At 44.1% G+C, this 18,323-nt stretch overlaps 1 protein-coding gene and 1 long non-coding RNA gene across 2 annotated transcripts in view; one reads left to right on the plus strand and one right to left on the minus strand.

The window, feature by feature from the left end:
* Positions 1-4,117: 4,117 nt before the first annotated feature.
* On the minus strand, positions 4,118-5,040 carry LOC141578254 (uncharacterized). Its single transcript, XR_012508395.1, has 2 exons — positions 4,901-5,040; positions 4,118-4,451 (listed from the first exon to the last, which is right to left on the minus strand). It is a non-coding gene; the product is annotated as an uncharacterized LOC141578254 (long non-coding RNA).
* Positions 5,041-7,701: 2,661 nt separating this feature from the next.
* Positions 7,702-18,323, plus strand: part of TBX20 (T-box transcription factor 20) — a 47,994-nt gene continuing 37,372 nt past the window's right edge. Inside the window, exons 1-4 of the mRNA XM_010955388.3 lie at positions 7,702-8,336; positions 11,732-11,987; positions 12,985-13,149; positions 16,774-16,882. Of these exons, the coding sequence (XP_010953690.2) occupies positions 8,210-8,336; positions 11,732-11,987; positions 12,985-13,149; positions 16,774-16,882 (657 nt within the window). The 5' untranslated portion in view covers positions 7,702-8,209. The remainder of the gene's footprint in view (positions 8,337-11,731; positions 11,988-12,984; positions 13,150-16,773; positions 16,883-18,323) is intronic.

The following is an 18,323-nucleotide window of genomic DNA, read 5'->3' on the forward strand; positions in this document are numbered from 1 at the left end:
AGTCCGCGACTCTCCGCTGCTGAAAGTAACTGCTTCCTGCCATCGCATCGTCCAAACCGGGGCCGCCGCTCCCAATGAGCTGAGGCGGCGCCGGACACTGTGCGAATCTCCTCGTTCACATTAGGGAAACTAAGGCTCAGAGCAGTCCAGTTAGCCCAGGATCATACGGCCAGCAAAGGACAAACTTCGAATACCCAAAACTTGGAAGTCTGCCTTCTATACCTGGGGGTACGCAGACACTAGTCAAGCTGTGCATGATCTCCAGGGTCCGCCCCACCTCCACTCCCCTCGCCGACCCCGCTGCTTCCGCGGAACTTGCACATTACTCGGTAATTATCCCCAGAAAAGAAAAAAAAAAAAACAAAAAAACAAAAAAAACAAAAACAAAAAAACGACAAAGACCGCTTAGGCCCAGAGTCCGTGTGCGACATCGAAATACCTTTACTTGGCCTGCCTTCTGCTTTGCGCGCCGACATTTGGAGGAAAAATGTTCTGGGTCCCGGTGGGCTGACAACAAAGACAGGCATGTGTTTACGGGTTTCTGGGGCTGCTATTTACAAACAGACTAAGAAAAAGCAGCCCTTTCCTCTGAAATCCCTGTTTCCAGTACCAGAAACTAACCAAGTTACTGAAAGAATTGGATATGGATTGGAGGTTGAGACTGCGGATCGAAAAGACTTGGTTCAGACAGCCCAGAATTGCCTCCTGCTCCACCATGAAACTATCCGTGTGCCCGAGATCAAGTGAGTTACTTTGCCTTCCCAGCCTCATTTTCTACGACTTTAAAATGCACATGATAATGCTACCCGATTGATATTATTATCAACCTTATATATTTCTTGGAAAGCCTAGTACAGCACCTGGCACATACTAAGTGCTCAGTAGAGCTCTTTGTAATGTATTGAAAAACTAGTATCCAGGACTTGAAATGTACACAAAATGCCCTCAAACTACACGAGTTAATGGAAGGAATGCAGCCCACAGGCTGAAAGGTGGAGTTTCAGCTTTTCTAGGAAGGGCATTCTTAGCAGAGAGGCCATGTGTCTGAGCATCCCCAGGGACCTGGCCCCTTCTTTGTGGCAGCTTATGGGTTTCTCTTACACCACAGAACACAAGTGAGAACCAGAGCTTCTCACAGACCCCAGAGAGAAAGCTGTTTCTTACATTCCTAACAATTCTAGGATGAAAATTGGGGCTCTTGAACATACTTCTCCATCAGATCTAATTTGTATCAATTACAAACTTGTAATTTGTATTAAATTTTAAAAAAAGGCTTTCCCAGGTTCCAGAGTTGGCCAGTAGTAATGCCTATGAAGTATTTTGCCTTCACACGGACATTAATCTTCACAATAAGCTCTTGATGTAGGTACTATCATCAGTAAAACCATATTTTACAGATGTAGAAACAGAGGCAGTTTGCTCCAAACAGGTAATTCTAATGCCAGGCCCTAACACGTTCCTTTGTAAGCTTTTTTATTAAAGTTGTTTAGTCTGCCTTTCTGCCCCTTACAGCCTAAGTTCTTTTAGCTCAGTGTTGAGGAAAATGTAATATATACTTTTCATATGGATGCTCTTTTATACATCTCCAACTAGATTTTAAATCCTTGATGGGCAGGGATCATATGCAAATTGTCCCACACCATCCCTATCCCAATAAGCCAGTGCCTTGCCCAGAATGAATGAATGCCCATAAATAGGTTGAACTGGCTATCTCTGCTCCTTGTTCCTGCAAGTCTTTATCACAATTTCTGTTTGTGTGTGTGTGTGTGTGGTTTTACATGCTTATTATTGGTGTCTCCCAACAGACTGAGTTGCATGAGGCAGGAATTTTAGGATTCTGATCACTGGCCTATTCTTGGAACATAACACAGTACCCAGCCCAGAATAAGTACTAGGTAATACTGAATGAATGAACAAATAGTCTGCATTCCTTATCTTTCATTAGATGCATACATCTTTGTTCCCTTATATAACACATGCTTCAAGTTGTCTGAAGCATGCTGACATTTGGGAATAGGCACCCAAGCCCTTACTGAGTGTATTTTGCCCTCCTCAGGAAAGAGAATAAGATGAATTTCAACTGATGGCTTCTGGGGAGACTTGCAGTGGGGGTTGCGGTGGAGACCTTGAAGGAATACTTCCTGTCTTGTCTTCCCCATCTAGATCTCCCAAACCTCTTGATAAGGACACGGACAAGTTGTCACCAAACAGCTCACCCTGGCTTCTGAAAATCAAAGGCAGGACATGCTCCAGCAATCACCTAGGATGTAGGGCACAGCTGGTTGTTGGAGGGCTGGATTACCTTCTGAAATCCAGCAATCGATATAAGTTTAATTAGGCGACATCTCCAAAACTGACACTACTTTGCAAGAGGAAGGGTTCTGGCAAGACATCTATGGTTACTCTTCTATGGAAGTTGTCTCATTTAGTTTTGAGTTTGTTTTAAACACCCAAGAAACCACAGCTCAAGAAGTGCGCTCAGGCCACCTGTCTGGCTGTGGCGTCCCCTATCCACACAGGGCCCAAACCTTCACACCGGTGGGCCAGGGCACCTGGCCAAGAGGACCTCATCCTGAAGCAGGGGCTGTCCTCTGTTCCTGTTCCTCCTTCTAGTGGGATTTCCCACTTAAGCTTAATCAATCCAGCGTGAGAGGTAATGGCAGGAGTGATATTTTCGAAGCTAGAGATTTGCGTGGGAATCTCTACTGCTTATTATCAGTATAATTTCCATCAAATTCTTAACCTTCCTAACCCTGCTAAGACTAGGATAAGATCCTAAAATTTTAGAGGGTGCCAACAAAAAAAACCCCTAAGTAATCAAGAAGTAATATCTTACTGCAGTAATTTAAACGATCGAAATTCATGCAAAAATTACGATGTAGGAAACGTCTAAGTATTAAAGACAGGCTCCGTCAGCAGCACGGCATTTGAGAGAGGGAAGGCTGCTGGGATGTCCCAGAAGGAGGGTTGGAGAAGGGGGCCAGAGCACGTGTGGCGGAGAAGGGAGGGCGGTGGAGGAAGAGGGGTAGTATAGGAGGAGCCGGAGACAGTGATCTAGACTTGCTACAGGGTCAGATAAGATCTTTCTTTGCTGTTCTTGGGATCACGCTGCCCCCAACCCTAGCGCACGAGTTCTTCCCTGGTCAGGAGGAGGCCTGGGGCCTCGAGGGCAGGTCCTTGCAATCGCCAGCTCCTGGGAGATGTACAGGGAAGCCAGTGGTGGAGGGAAGGAGAGGGAGAGTCACAGCACTGAGGGATTAGCCCGTGAGGAGGCTCCCAGGCTCTGCTGCTGACCTCTGTGGTAGGCGCAGGGGAGCCACGCGTTGGGAACCGGAGGAGGCCCGGAGCGGGCAAGCTAGGCGGCCTCTGGGGTCGCGCGCTGTGGAGCGCACCCACAGCTGCAGGCCTCCGCGAGCCTGAGGCCTGGCCGGGAATGTAAGACTGCTGGGGACTCTGGCCCTGAAGGATTTTTGCCTTCACTACCTGAGGACGTGGGCCCTAGAGATGGGTGTGATCTGCCTTAAGGCCTCACTGCAATCCTTTCCTGGCTTCTCCAGCTGAGCGCGAGCGTCAAGTCCCGGGCTCTACAGGCGCGCGGGCGCGGGGACACACACACACACACCCACACCCCCCACACCCCACACACCACACACACACACTGGGACCGTCAGACGACGTGTTCTGGCCGTGCCCCTCGAGGAGCTCATCTCAGCTTTGCCCTTAGAACCGGAATTGGGTGAGGCTACCTTGAAAGACCCGGCCCTCGGGACGCCAGGGTGGGCTCAAACACTGGACGTTCTGGGCCCGCTCTTGAGGCCTGGGCCGGAGCGGGCACTTCTCGGGGGCCGCTTGGGTTCAAGAAAACAACCCCATCATGGAGTGCATTTGAACCTTGGCCCGGTTGCTGCGAGGAATGGCTCAGACCCGCCCTCTCGCCCCGCGGTGAAATCCGAGGTCGCGCTGCGCGCTCCCTACTCGGTGAGGGGACGCGCTCTGCTCTTGGCGCGCCCCCGGGACTTGTAGCCGTGGCCTCCAAGGGGCTGAGGCCCGCCTCCCCCACGCTGCTTCGTATCTTTCCTGTTTGGTAAATCGAATTCAGGAATCCAAAGCACCGAAGTCGATTACTTTTGCTTTTAAGGCGTTTATCAGAAAGAGCGGAAGAGAGGATGGGGACGGGATCTCGGGGCACATTTAGGAGTAGAGCTGCCATGCATCGAAAAGTGGATCTCCTTTCTCGCCCTCGGGTACCCGGAGGCGCTCTAGGTCTGGCACGGGATCCCGCGGCTTCCTGCGCCGCTCTCGTCCCCAGCGCGGGCGGCGGGTCTCTACTGCTGTCAGTGGAGAGTTCCGCGTTAGCTGTAACGTTCATTAAGCCAGGAACTGTTGGCCAAAATCGGGAAATCGTTTCTTCCAGAACAGTTCTGGGATCGACCAACTTTTGAGTTCAGGGGCTACAAATTAGAATTTGAAAGGGTGGCATGTATAAGGAGACATCTTCGAGTCCTCCATATAATCAAACTCCGTACAAGCAAATTCAGACATACAACCCCAAACTTTACTTCCTAGGCGCTGAAGTTTAGCAAGATGTAAATAATGGTCCATTACGACGATGTAATGTAACAGAGGACCCCAATCCTCTGCGTACATTCCAAAATTGTCTACGCAGCTAACTCTACATGAGCATGCGAGATACGCCTCTGCAATAGCGAAACTGCAATAAAAAATTAAATTTAATAAAATTATGTGTTTATGCTTTACTTATATTGCTATAACTGTTTAGGCGTTTTATGCACGTTATTTTATTTAATCCACAAAACCATTCTCTAGATAGGAATAAAGTATTGGCCGCAATTTAACGTAGATAGTGAAATTGAATTTTTGAGAAATTTAGGTAACTTACACTGAGTTTCGGGGCTAAAGCGGACTAAAGTCAAGATTCAAAGCCTTCTCCAAGTCCAATGCACTTTCTGGTATCCGTGAGTAGCGTCCGCCCGCCTGTCGGCAGCCTAAGAAGAGCCTGCAGGGAAGTGTTAATGTGATTGCTTTGTTCCAACCCCTTGGCTTCACCTGTTAACCCGCTCTAACACTGGGGTTTTGAAGCGACCTCAGAACTGGGCGATCTCCTTTTCGGGTGGTCTTTCAATCACCCTATGACGGAACCTCTCTGCCCGGCACCGGCTCCCCGTTCTATTGATTTGCAAAGACAATAAATCGAAGAGAAGGGACAGTGTGCCCCGATAATTATGTTGTAGTATACATTTTATTGCCGCGGTTTCATCACCAACAAGATGCATCACTTTTTAGGGATTCCCAAACGGCTCACCTCTTCTGCCCGGATTTGTTTAAAGTAGCCTTTTCAGTTCCTCTGATTTGCCGCCTGCCTCTGTGCCCTAGCTTAGCTTCCTGTTTTGCCTTTAGCAGGCTGAACAGTCGAAGTTCGCTGCCAACTAGAAACCCAGAACCTAAGGTCGTGTAGGCAACTGGAAAAAGAAATGGAAACTGATTGGGGGCAAATCATATTTCCCCTTGCTCTGCCACTTTTTCTAAAAACGTCCCTGTCATAAAATTATTCGAATTCCACTCAGAATCATTAAGACAATTTTAAGAAAAATACGATGTTACCTCTGGGTAGAAATGCAATGTTAAGGTTTTGTTTTGTTTTTTAATTTAAGTGTAATTCCACAATACATTTTTGAAAACTAAAACCAGCAAACATGACCTTCGACGCCCAGTTGAAGCATAAAGTTCTGGACTAACCATAACATTACCCAACAAAAACAAACACCCTTCCACAACCACCCCCCACCCCCCACCCCAACACAAAGAAACAACTTCTTGACAGAAATCCTCCTTCCTGGCCAAACTCTAAGCATTTGACACAGGAAAGGAATCAACTTGAGCCTTACATTCAAATGAGAGAAATATCACACTTGCATTTATTGAAATGGGGTGCGGTGTGTGTTGGGGGTAAGCTTTATAAACCCAAGGGTCTAGATCGGGTCTAGGTTGGGTCTGAGTTATCCCAAAACAGCAAAGGACCAAGGAATGGAAACGGATCCTCAGGCGCATGCGGTGTTTTAGCCTCTATTCTTACCGCGGTTTAATCTGAAAGCATGCAGCGTTCAGCCGGCGTTAACTCTACTGTCGATCTCCCGTGAATAGCCCAGGCACAGCTGCAGAGTTCGGGGTGTGATCAAGGTCTCGGCCTGGAGTGCGGGTCCTGCGCCTAGAGCAGGCTGTGCCCACTGTAGGGGAGATGTGCCACTCCGGCACGCTGGTCCGGGTTTCTCTCTCTCACAAGCAAATAGACATGGGCTAGACGAAGGTGTAAATCTCTTCTAGCATAAAAATCTATGGTTTTACGAATTTCCTCGAATTTACACATACACATTCTGTACATCGAGACTGATACCAGAATGTTTCTTAGTCACCTTCATGTTGTACATTTTTAGAAACTATTGATACACGATGACAAGACATTAAGTCACGAGTCTCCCAGGTGTCATCATTTTTTCCACTTTTGACTTTCAGGTTTTTTTCCTCATAAGTTTATTTCAGGGGATGAGGAATGTGTGTGCAGTGGAGAGAGAAAAAGGCTGGTGGGAAACCAGGGCTGTTCTCCTTCCTTCCTTTTTCCTTTCTTTTTCTTTTTCTTCTTTCCTTCTCCTCCTTCTCCTCCTTTTTTTCCTTTTGAGACCCACCAAGAGGCTTGTAATAGCCAGACCGACTGGCTGGAAAGGAGCGCAAATATTTACATATACAGCTTGAGTGTATGTGTCAGCCTGAGTTTACACGGCTCCGAGTGAAGCGGATTACCCTGCGAATTCGGAGAATTTGAGTTATTCAAGCTGAACAAGGACAACAGGACGACCCCCATCAGGCCGTGGGAAGTCCTGGTCGAAGCTGAGTTTGTGAAGGCTAAGGTTCCGTGTCCATCAAGCCCGGGCGCCTTAAGGCTCGCACTCTCCCACTGCGCGTCGCGTGGTCCCAGCAGGGTGCCTCACCCCCGGAACCGCGTTCGCTCCTTGCCTTCCCTTCGGTCGAGGCCCTACTTCCAGAGTTCCTCTCAAGAGTAGGAACCCCGAGTGAGAGGCGCCCCGGTGTGCGGAAGCAGCCGTAGTTCTGAGAGCATCATTTGCAAAATACTCACAGCCCTCCCTTAGCGTATCTTTTGCAGAGCTGCGTCTCTCAAGCCCCACTGCCTAGCAGTCAGATTTTGGAGCCCAACGAGTGAGGGGACCAAGTCCTGGGTGCTGCAGCGCGAATAGGATCTGGTCCGTTGGCGCCGGCTCTGCAGCGCCGGTTTCTGCCCTATTTAGCGCTTTCCAACTTTCTTTTGGAACTTTGAGCACCAGTAACAAAAAGAATAGAAGCAGCAAGAACTCCTGAGGTTTCCTTTCCTGCACTGTGCCACTGTGGGATTCCAGGTCTCAGCCACAAAAATGTTCCCTCCCGACAGCGCGCACCTTCCTCCCACCCCGGGACTGCGAGACCAGGCAGGGAGCATCCGCAGCCTCTGCGCCAGCCTGGTGGTGGCACCCCATTCCCCGAACGGGCGCCAGGCCACGCGAACGCCGCGGCCAGGGTGCACCCTCCCCGCTCGGCCCGCTGCCCCGCCCCCGGCGGTGGAATCAGGAAGCGGTGACGTGTGGCGGCGCTGACTGGCTACGGGCCGCCGGGATCGCCGCTGCCAGCAAATTAAGGCGCAGGGCTGCGAACGCCCGGGCGCAGTGTCCTCCGTGCCCCGCCGCGCTCGCACGGCCAAGCTCGGGCTCCCAGGCATCCGCCCGTCTCAGCGGCACTCGGCCGCTCCGACAGTCCCCAGCGTGCGGAGGGAGGGAGCACGCGGAGGGGGTGCTGCTGGACCCCTGGGCTTTGCGCAGTTGATGTTCGTGTTCAGCTTACGGCGGCGTAGCCTGTGGTCCAGCGGAGCGCCTCGGTGCTTGCGCACCTGGTTGAGCCCGTGGTTGGTCCTCTCTCGTCTTCTCCGGCTAGTTCAAATTCTCTGCGGCTCCAGGGCTCTTGCAGTGGGGGAGAAGAGAAGCCAGTGTGGAGCTCTTGGAAGGTTGGGGCTGACTCATCTGGAGTCCCGGGCTCCCCTGTGACTGCATTCGGAAACTTTGCGCTGTTTTGGTCTTTGTCTCCCTTGGGGAAGCTGGACGGCAGTTCGGCAGGCCCGGTCCCTGGCCGGGACCGCGCACAGGGGGCCATGGAGTTCACGGCATCGCCCAAGCCCCAGCTTTCCTCCAGGGCCAACGCCTTCTCCATCGCCGCGCTGATGTCGAGCGGCGGCTCCAAAGAGAAGGAAGCTACGGAGAACACAATCAAACCCCTGGGTAAGTCGGGCTGCCTGAAAGTCCGTGGTGGGCAGGGGTGGGAGTGCTGCACAGTTGTCTGTCGCTCCGTCAAAAGTGGCCACCTTTCCCGGCTGGCTTTTGGCAGCTCTGATCCTCAAGCTATTGGCCATGCATTGCAGGTGAGACATTTTTCTTTTCAGCCCAAATTCTTTGGGGGCTACATAGTCTGTTAAATGCAACTGGTTTTGCATCTCGCAAATTGCTAGCTGCTTTCCCTACCTATTTGCCTAGGATCCCTATGTCAAGTTGGACATATGCGTGTGTGAGTGTGTGTAACTTTGGGGGTATAAAAACACTTACGGATAAATAATATCCCCCCCTTTAGGACTCAACAGGATTTATGATGCTTGTAACACCTGCTTGTGCATTTGAAACCAAGGAGACTCTGACTTCACAAGAAACTAGCTTGATTTTGTTTTTCCCCCCGACTTGAATAGCTAGACCACACAGAGTTAGCTCCTTAAAACCACTGTCAAGTACCGTAGAATAAGCCAGTTCTCCCTGCGTTAACCATTTTCTTCACAGAAGCTCTAGACTTATCAGTAAGACATCATTTTATAACTGCCGTCACTTCAGTGGAGGTTGGCAAAAACATTAGCCAGTAACCATTTCCCAAATTCCTCAACTTTTAGCTATACTGTTTACTTAACAACTTTACCATTTATAGAAGACACTATGCTCGGAGTAAAGGGAGAAAAGGGACTATATTCCCCTTAGCACTAGTGATTTGTGTGAAAAAGAAACTGCTGGAGATAAGTGTTTCAAAGTCCCTTCACAACTGAGAGAGAAAGAAGTGTTCTCGTCATCACCTCTTGAGTCCCTGGGTAATAATTATTATACATCCTGATCATCTGGTAGCCCTAAAACAGTGGAAAACATAAAATAGCAAACTAAGGGTAATAATTTTTAAAACTTTTTAACTGTTCCCAATTTTTTTCTTTCTTTTCCCTGTCCTTCCCAACATTTTAATATCTCACATCTGAAACAACAATAATATGAAAGATGAAATGTTAGAAATGAAAAATATGGGGCCTGGGTAGAGAGAGGAGAGAGAACTAAAGTCACTGTAGCAACTCAGAACCAAGGAAAAGGAAACAAGAAGATCTCTAGGAAACATGTCAGAAAGTCTCTCCTCCAAGGTTTTCACTCCCCTTCCCTGACTCCTCACCTACCCTCCCATCTAAACCTAAACCTGCCAAAGAAATAAAAACAACCAGTCTGACAAACCACAACTGTTTAGAAAAAAACTAGCTACCAATTTCAAAGTTACGTTTGTGGGGCTTCCCAACACCATCCAATTTTATTTAGGGGGCCTCCAAATTCTTTATAAATGCCCCCATTATAGTTTAGTAGCTAGCATGAAAAGAGGATTTCAGGTTTAAATTTCTGACAGAAGTACGGACAGCAGACTGGGAAACATGCCAGCTTCAGCTCCACCGTCATTTCAACGTCGCTTTCTTCTCTACTTTACTGAGGAAAAACCACCTTCCTCTGAATTCTAAACTATAAAGCCATTCCCAGCCCACAGCGCCCACACCCCCACCCCAGTCTCTAAAAAGAGCATCCCTCCTCGAGCTTTTGAGACAGGCTTTGAAAGAACCAGAAAGCATTCTATTCCCTTTCACGGGCCAGTTCAACAGAGCACAAATTAGTGACTATAAGCCAAGGATTCCAGCAAGTGAAATACCTGTTAAGAGAGAATGTGGTACCTTGAAACACTAATGAGATGCTGAAGAAACTGTAGGGAGAGGCTCACAAGTGTCTCATGATTGCTTATTTAAACACATTAAGTCTATTTAGAAGAGCCACCTCAGACCACTAGAACATTTCTTTAAAAATTTTTGTTAATTGAGGTATACTGACATATAACATTGTGTTGGGGAATTTCTGTATCATTTTCTTTTTCAACCACTTCCCAACCTGACACACTGGTTACTCTGCCCTTTTCAATTGTCAGAAAATATTTCAGGCTACTTGTTAATTCCCTATAAAGATGTTACGTGAATATGTTTCTGAAAGCATTAGGAGAAAACATGATTTTACCATGACATGGTTCTCTTTCTTTGAATTTGGAAACAGAAGAGTAAGATAATTAATTTGACTATTCTTAATTTAAAATGTTTCCATGAGTTGGATTATTATTGTAAGAGAAGAAAAGATAAAAATTCTCTATTTCCTGCTTGCCTGCCCCAAGTCAAAGACAAATAAAACACCATATATATATATGTATGCACACACACACATATATACACACACACAATATATATATGTATACACACACACACATGAAACTTGTTTCAGTTCCTTGAGGGCACTTACAACAGAGTTGTTTGGAGATCAGTTTCACATTGTGGATTCAAGTAGTTTCTTTTTTAAGGGATGCAAGATAATTGGGACAATTACAAAACTCCCCCTGTATTCCATCAAAGTGACTGTTGTAGTCCCAAGCCCTTATCAGCTGTGGAAGAAAATGTTTGGTTCGTAGGCAGTGGTATTACAGCCTGATGGTGGATGGCAAAGTGTTATTCCTACTTTAAATACTCCACTAGTCTGAATTTGTGGTTGTTTTCCTCATTTCCAGAATGTTTTTGAGAGAGACAGAGCGACAGAGAGACAGAGAGAGAAAGAGAAATACACACATCACCCCTTAAGTAATTGTTTCCAGACTGTCCAAAAAGTTGGCCGAGGGAGTACTCCTGTGATTTAACAAGCAATATACTAGTCTCATAAGATCTTAATTAAGCTGGAGGGGTATTATAAAAATGCTCTAGTCTAACATCTGAAAGCCTAGGAAACTGAGAGCCAGGCATAGAAGTGAGTGACTTAGTTTTTTAAAAATCACATTCTCTCCCGCAACACACACTAAACCCCCTTTTCATTTTCTTTTATGGAGAGAGGGCTCCAGGAGGGAAAGTTAAGTTCTCAAAGTGAGGAAGGTGATGATCTCTTCACTCCCTTGGTCTCCCTGGAGAAAAGTATCTCCTTTTGGTCAAAGAAGGAGGACTGGCACTAGATCTGACAAGCGGTGAAGTCTAGGATGTGGGAGAGATAGCCAGAGGAATGCTTGCTTTTAATCCTTCATGATCATTGCCTTTCCCTTTATCCACTTCTCACATTTTTATTCTCCAAACTGAGTTTCTGTAATAGTAACAAACCATAGTTCTAGAACTTTCTCATTTGGTTCAGTAAGCAAGCAGGAACCATGTCCACAGGAATCTCACGCTTGATTTATATAGTGATGGGTTATCACCGCCCTCTTAGAGATCAAGTGTAACTTTTTCGAAGTCAAATCCAGGTACCTATTTTAGTTGTTTTCCTTCCTGTATCTTTGCTTGACAGCATTAGCGGCCATTCTCAATTCTCTTTGCCTGCAGAACAATTTGTTGAGAAGTCATCCTGCGCTCAGCCCCTCAGCGAGCTGACCAGCCTAGATGCTCATGGGGAGTTTGGTGGCAGCGGCGCTGGCAGCAGCAGCCCATCCTCCTCTCTGTGCACCGAGCCACTGATCCCCACTACCCCGATCATCCCCAGTGAAGAAATGGCCAAAATTGCCTGCAGCCTGGAGACCAAGGAGCTCTGGGACAAATTCCATGAGCTGGGCACAGAGATGATCATCACCAAGTCTGGCAGGTAGCAGGGGGCCTTGTGGGGTGAGGAGTGGGGAGAAGGGAATGGTGCCCTAGGTGTCATAGGGAGTATCCAGGAACAGTGTGAAACTATGCTGGTCCTGAGCTTGAGAGAGGAAGCTTCAATCAAAGAGGGCTTCTTTCCATTGACTTGCTTTTGGAAAAAGCTGCTGAGACAGATGTCAAAGCATTTGCTTTCTTGAGGTTTGGCTGTGGGAAGCCCCGCCCCAGCCTTTGGAGAATGGCGCCGATGGGGGAATCTCTGCCCTCCCCTGCAGCCTGGGACGGCTTTTGGGTGCAGGGTCGGCATCTGGCAGAAAGCCGGAATTCAACTCCTGCCTGGGTATAGCGCGTGCAGCTGGGTGCCATGAGAGAGGCAGGTGGCTTCTCTTTTACTGGCCTCAATTTGCAGAAGCTCCCTTTAAAAATGAAAATTAAAATCTGGGAGAAGCAATGAAATTTGAAACGATCACACTCCCGGTAGGAAGGAGCACTGGTACAGTGGAGCCCTTGGCACTGCAGCCGGGCGGGGCCAGCAGAAGTCTCAGGTGCGGGCGGGCGGCTCCCCAGGATTGGGGCAAAGGCTTGGGGGTTGGTGGCCCTTGGCACCTGATCGCTGCAGCCCTTAGCACCCCAGAGAGTCTCCCAAAACCCAGCCTGAGAACCCCTCTCTTGCTTTCTGTGGCAGTAGAATTTTCTCCCTACAACGCAAGGTTTCCAGACTCTGTCTGCTCTGCAGACTTCAGGTCCGGGATTTGTAATGGGCTTGATGATGTAGTACAGGATTTTCCCTAATCACAGACCTTTGGGTATTAATGAGGACTCCTGTAGAGGTGACACTTAAGATTATCTAGGCTTGGGAGAAGGTCAGTCTCCTTATTCACGTCTCTGTTGCTTTACAGGAAACAAAAAGGGTTTGGGGCTGGGTAGGAAGGGAAGGCAGAAAATTTTTCTCCCTTTCTATCTAATTCAGGCTAATTCTCTTTGTCTGATTGTGTCAGGAGGATGTTTCCTACCATCCGGGTGTCCTTTTCCGGTGTGGATTCTGAGGCCAAGTACATAGTCCTGATGGACATCGTCCCAGTGGACAACAAGAGGTACCGCTATGCCTACCACCGGTCCTCCTGGCTGGTGGCTGGCAAAGCAGACCCGCCACTGCCAGCCAGGTTTGTGCCTCCAGATTTTCCGTCTGCCTGAGCAAAATGTGTATTAGCCTTGCTGGCTGAATGTCTCTGGCCCTGGTTGTTTGAATGTTAAGCAGGTCTGTTTTTAAAGCCATGAGTTCTGGTAAGAGAGCATTCCAAGCCCAGGCGCTCCAGGATTAACTATACAAAATATGGGTTAGGCTCTGAGAAAAGCAGAGTTTGCACACAGAATATTGTCTTTAATTTTATCTTTCCTCATAATTCATTTCAAAGTTTTCCTTAAATTTCAATTGGAATATTGGAAATCTGGACCCATTTCATATGGCACCTATCATTTCTGTTTGGCTAACATGAAACCTACTGATGAAGTAGTTACCCTAAAATCCTTTTCAGACATGTGCATTTTAGTAAAGTATTTGCTTATAGTAAACATTTGTTATAATGTGGTTATAACTGCACACAATAAACATTTTGGTAAAATGTGGTTGTTTTTGACTAGTAAAAGGCTCAGAGGTTTTAAGTAAGATAAACTCTTTTCTTTTTCCCCTCTCCATAATAAGTTTAGTGGATGAAGGTAATTCAACATCAGTTTAATATTCTCTTACTGAAAAATTACTCAATACATCCAAACAAAAAGTGTTTTTTCTTTTTGTGCTATTTATTGGTGATCTTTTTCCAGGAAAGCCCTGTTTAAAAAACGACATGCAAACCTTTTGCTGCTGCTTTGCCCAAATGAATTTTCTGGAGGGAAAAAAAAATAGCTTGTTTTTACTCACATGAATACTAATGGCTGAAGTACAAGAATCTAGCTGCATACTTTAATATTAACTGACTTTACATAAATGTTCTAAAACCAGGCCTTAAAGCTTTAAAATTGTTTTATGACTATGTAATTTTTAGTAATTGATTGAAAGTTCATATCAGAACTAAGAATTTATTTAAATGTATAGGTTTAAGAACTTGGGAAGTTATGGCTGTCTCTTCCTAAGTAGTGTAGTTTGGAGTCTAAGTCAAGGCACCGAATCAACACAGACAATTTACACATACAGTTCAGATGGAATATTAAGCTTACTTAGTAGTTGATCACATCACTGAGCCTATAGTATGTTAAATACAGTAGAGAAGAGATTAAAAGAAGCCTCCCAGAGTTTTCCATTCCCACAAGAGACTAGGAAGGACATCTTCCCAGACCTTCCAAATCAGTATACTAACAGTCAGGACTAAGAAATTTTTTTTTAAATGTCACTCATTAAAAAAAAAACTAAGCAAGATTTACAATTTCCAGTAGATATTAAAATGAATTTGATTAGTGTTCTCTACTGTTTATTATTAACTAGCCAATTCACATTACCCTAGAGCTTCCTTCCAAAATTTAAAAAAATTTTAAAGGGGAGAGAGAGGAAGAAAGAAGAAAGAGAGAGAAGTATTTTAGCAGATTCCTAACCATTTTTATAAGCAAGCCCCCTTCTCTCTCTTTTTTTTTTTCTAAGTCTTTCCTTTAAGAAGTTAATCACTCTTATTTAGCATACATTTCCCTTCTATCTGAAGGTATGGGGAACTGGTGCAGGCCAGTTGGAAATATGACATGCCTTGTTTATGTTACTAATCTGCTCTGGTTGGAGAAGGAAAGCATGTACCAAGACACTATCTTAACTGAAGCATGTTTAAGCTATTGCTGGAATTTTAAGTCTCAGGGGACTTGAGAGAGGAGGGGCTTCCTGTATGCTTTTTCATTCATCCTAGTTCAACTTATTTATATTGATAATAGATAAAAATAATTTGTTCATTACAGGATAGAAATATTCTAGATCATATAAGCAACTATTCTGTTATTAGAAGACATAGTGCTGTATTTTCTAGCTCCATATGGGAAAGGTGAACAAGTTGGGAGGTGATAATTTTTGTCTGATAGTAGAAATTCGTTGTGGTTCTAGTTCTTTAAAGCATTTTATTTCAGACTGAAGTTCATCAGTCAGTTATTCCTAATCAGAAGGAATAAGGCTTGGCAATATCATTTGATCATAATAATGGACAAGACATTATACACGATCTAAATAATGTTATATTTTCATGTAGAACATTTCCTTTTTTAAAAGTAGTCAATATTTAAATAAACTTATCTTTATCAATGTTATCATATATAGTGAACTGATACTTAAAGAGGGAACATCTCATTAGCTTCTAGGACTTTAAATATTTTTAACCTTTTCTGGAGGAATGGGTAGGATGTGGTGCTGATTAGTAGAACAACTGCACCTATAAAGTTATAGCCTTGGAGGGGTGACATTTGAAAAGCTATTATGGTTATGTCATCAAAGAAAGCTTCAATTGAAAGGCAATTTTGAAAACTCCTAAAAAAAAAAAAAAATCACAGGCAGACAAACACATAAAGCCTTTAAAGTTCTTGTATGGGTCTGGTAAGACTCTTTAGCGCTGTCAGCCTGTTTTGTGCTTTGCTTCTGGCGGACCTTGTGAGTTTCAGCATGTGTACTCAATTCTTCTATTCTTGGTCCTCTGTGTAACAAACCACAACATACACATCTTGTTCTTTACATGAATATTGCAAAAAAAGGTTTTCTGACTTTTTTCCTTGCCTTTGCCCCAACCATAATATTTATTAATTATAGTTACAAGGATCCTATAAAAATATAGATATAAATAAACTGTTGCATGGATAAGGGAATTTATTTCATTAAATCAAGGATATTTCTTTCTCTTATCATTAGCTCTACAATCTCCCCTAATTTCAGAAAAACTTATGCTGAGTGGACACAAGGATTGGGATTTATAAAGAGCTGTATTTAGTGCGACATTTGCAGGTAGAACAAATTCCAGCATTTAACTGTGAGTGAGTAAAAGACTGCCTTAAGTAGCTGATCAATAAATGATAAATACTTGACAAGTACATTTTTTCCCAGCAAAGCCTTTTTTTTTTCCTTAGGCTGTTTACAAACAAATACATTGAATAATCTGAAGCTTACTCAGCTTGTTTTCACTTTCATTTAGTAAGCGCTTAACTGGGTGATGATGAAAGCGATAATATTTAAGGTACCAAGAGAAACAACAGATTATGTGATCTGTGGAATATTAAAAAGTTCCCCAGATCACTGTATTAAGATAACCCTGTCTTGTGTTTATAAAGAACACAAACTTTAAACTGAGTCACCTTCAAGTATAAATGAATAGAGTATCTAGAATTATTTCCTCTCTAAATTCTTTTGTCTTCATTGCTTTTTAGCAATGATTATACTAGGAACTCACTGGGCATTTAGTATAACCTAGTCTTTCTTTTGAAAATATCTACAACAATAGGATTTCATATTTGACAGAAGCAGAACAGTAGTCAATTAGATAAATGGAAAAACCTCACCTTTAAAAAAAAATGGCTTGCTCAGTAAATAATCAAAAATATATTAAGTATTACCCCTTTTAAATCACTGATGCACAAAGAAACACATTTAGATGTTTTAGAGTTATTTTGGTATTGCTGTATTACTAAATTTGAGATTATATGAGGCAAATAAAATTCACCATTTATATGAGTTTTTTGTTTGTTTGTTTCTTTAGAATCAGAATATTTTATAACCCACAGAGAATAGATTTAAAAAAAAAAGTCTCAGTAAAATTCTCTCATAATTTTCTTAGGCTGTATGTACACCCAGATTCTCCTTTTACTGGTGAGCAACTACTCAAACAGATGGTGTCTTTTGAAAAGGTGAAACTCACCAACAATGAACTGGATCAACATGGCCATGTAAGTACCATGCCTTGGACTATGCAGATTCCCTGGAATGGAATGGAGAAATCACATAAAACTTCCTCCCTCAAAGATTCTTCCTCTTCTGCCTCTCCCCCTCCCATCCTCCAAGTCTAAGTCACTCTAAGAGAACATTCATGTGTTTCTCAGGGAATGCTGACTGCTATTGTCAAGAGGTCATTTACAAGGATGCTGTATTCCATTTCTATGCAGAGAGGTCAGGGACCATGGCACCATGGATTCCTAACATTTCTGCAACTGCTTTAATACTTGTACCAACTGAACAAAGGGAACGTGCATTTTGAAAGCAACTACAGCCCATTTTGGGTTAAACATCTAATTTCTATCAGTGGTCTATACGATAACACAGCATAAAGGGAATGGAGCTGAGATCTACTATAGGGGTTTCCCAAAGTGTGTTCTATAAAACACATTCTTGTGAGGAGCATTAGAAAAAAAGGGTTTTATGTCTAAATAAATTTGGAAAAATGCTGTTAACTCATGTATCTCCTCTGTAGAGAGTTTTATGAATATTAAAGCAGAGAGAAGCCCTGCTATTAAAAACAAAGCAATTTGATTTTGCATCAATTAGTAGTTCATCAAAACGTGGAAATAAGAGAAATTGGAATTCTGAGCTCTTAACAGTTAACAGAACAAATATCCACCGACATAGGCTTTTATACATTTGATAAGGAACTATCTGTGATGTTACTTAGTGCTCTTAAATAAAGATTTACTTTTAGAAAATTGTTTCAGATTTTATGCAAAGAAAACTTTAGAGAGACACGCGTACTTCTTTTTGATGAGAATATTGTTTCTTTCTTTCTTTCTTTTTTTTTTTTGCCTTGATTGCCAGAAAGCACGTTAGTATATTCACAGTTTCTTTCCTTGGCTTAGATTATAATCTGATATAATTATTCTCTCTTTTATCCCATTTGTTAAGGCTCTTGTTTGGTTTTGGTTTTTATTGGATTTATGCAATTCAGAAGAAGAGTTTCAAAACTTTTATTATCTACATGTAACCATGTTTTTAAAAATAAATTAGAGAGTTCTAGACATGGTTTCAAGTGGTTGGACTGAACCTGGAACCAAATGAATCCCCTCAGGCTTTGCTACCATCTGTATGCCCACAGGAGACCTTGCTAGTCTCAACCAACTCAGAGTAACCGGGTTTCCTCATGACTGCTGGTTGTACTGTTGGGATGTTGGAAGTAGGGTAACAGGTTTCTGTTATTTGATGCACTGGAAAAGATAACTTTACCTTCAAGGATGTTGGCATAATTGTCCCTTTTTAAAAAGGTGTTTCCATTCATAGATTTTTTTCTCAGGTTAAAATTTATGAAGTATCTGAGAGACATTTTCTGTAGGCCCATGATCATTCTTAATATCATTCATATTAAAATTTCTTGGACTCCACTGAAATCTTTGCAGGGAGAAA

Source organism: Camelus bactrianus, chromosome 7 (assembly GCF_048773025.1).
Source record: "Camelus bactrianus isolate YW-2024 breed Bactrian camel chromosome 7, ASM4877302v1, whole genome shotgun sequence".
NCBI classification, from domain to species: Eukaryota; Metazoa; Chordata; class Mammalia; order Artiodactyla; family Camelidae; genus Camelus; species Camelus bactrianus.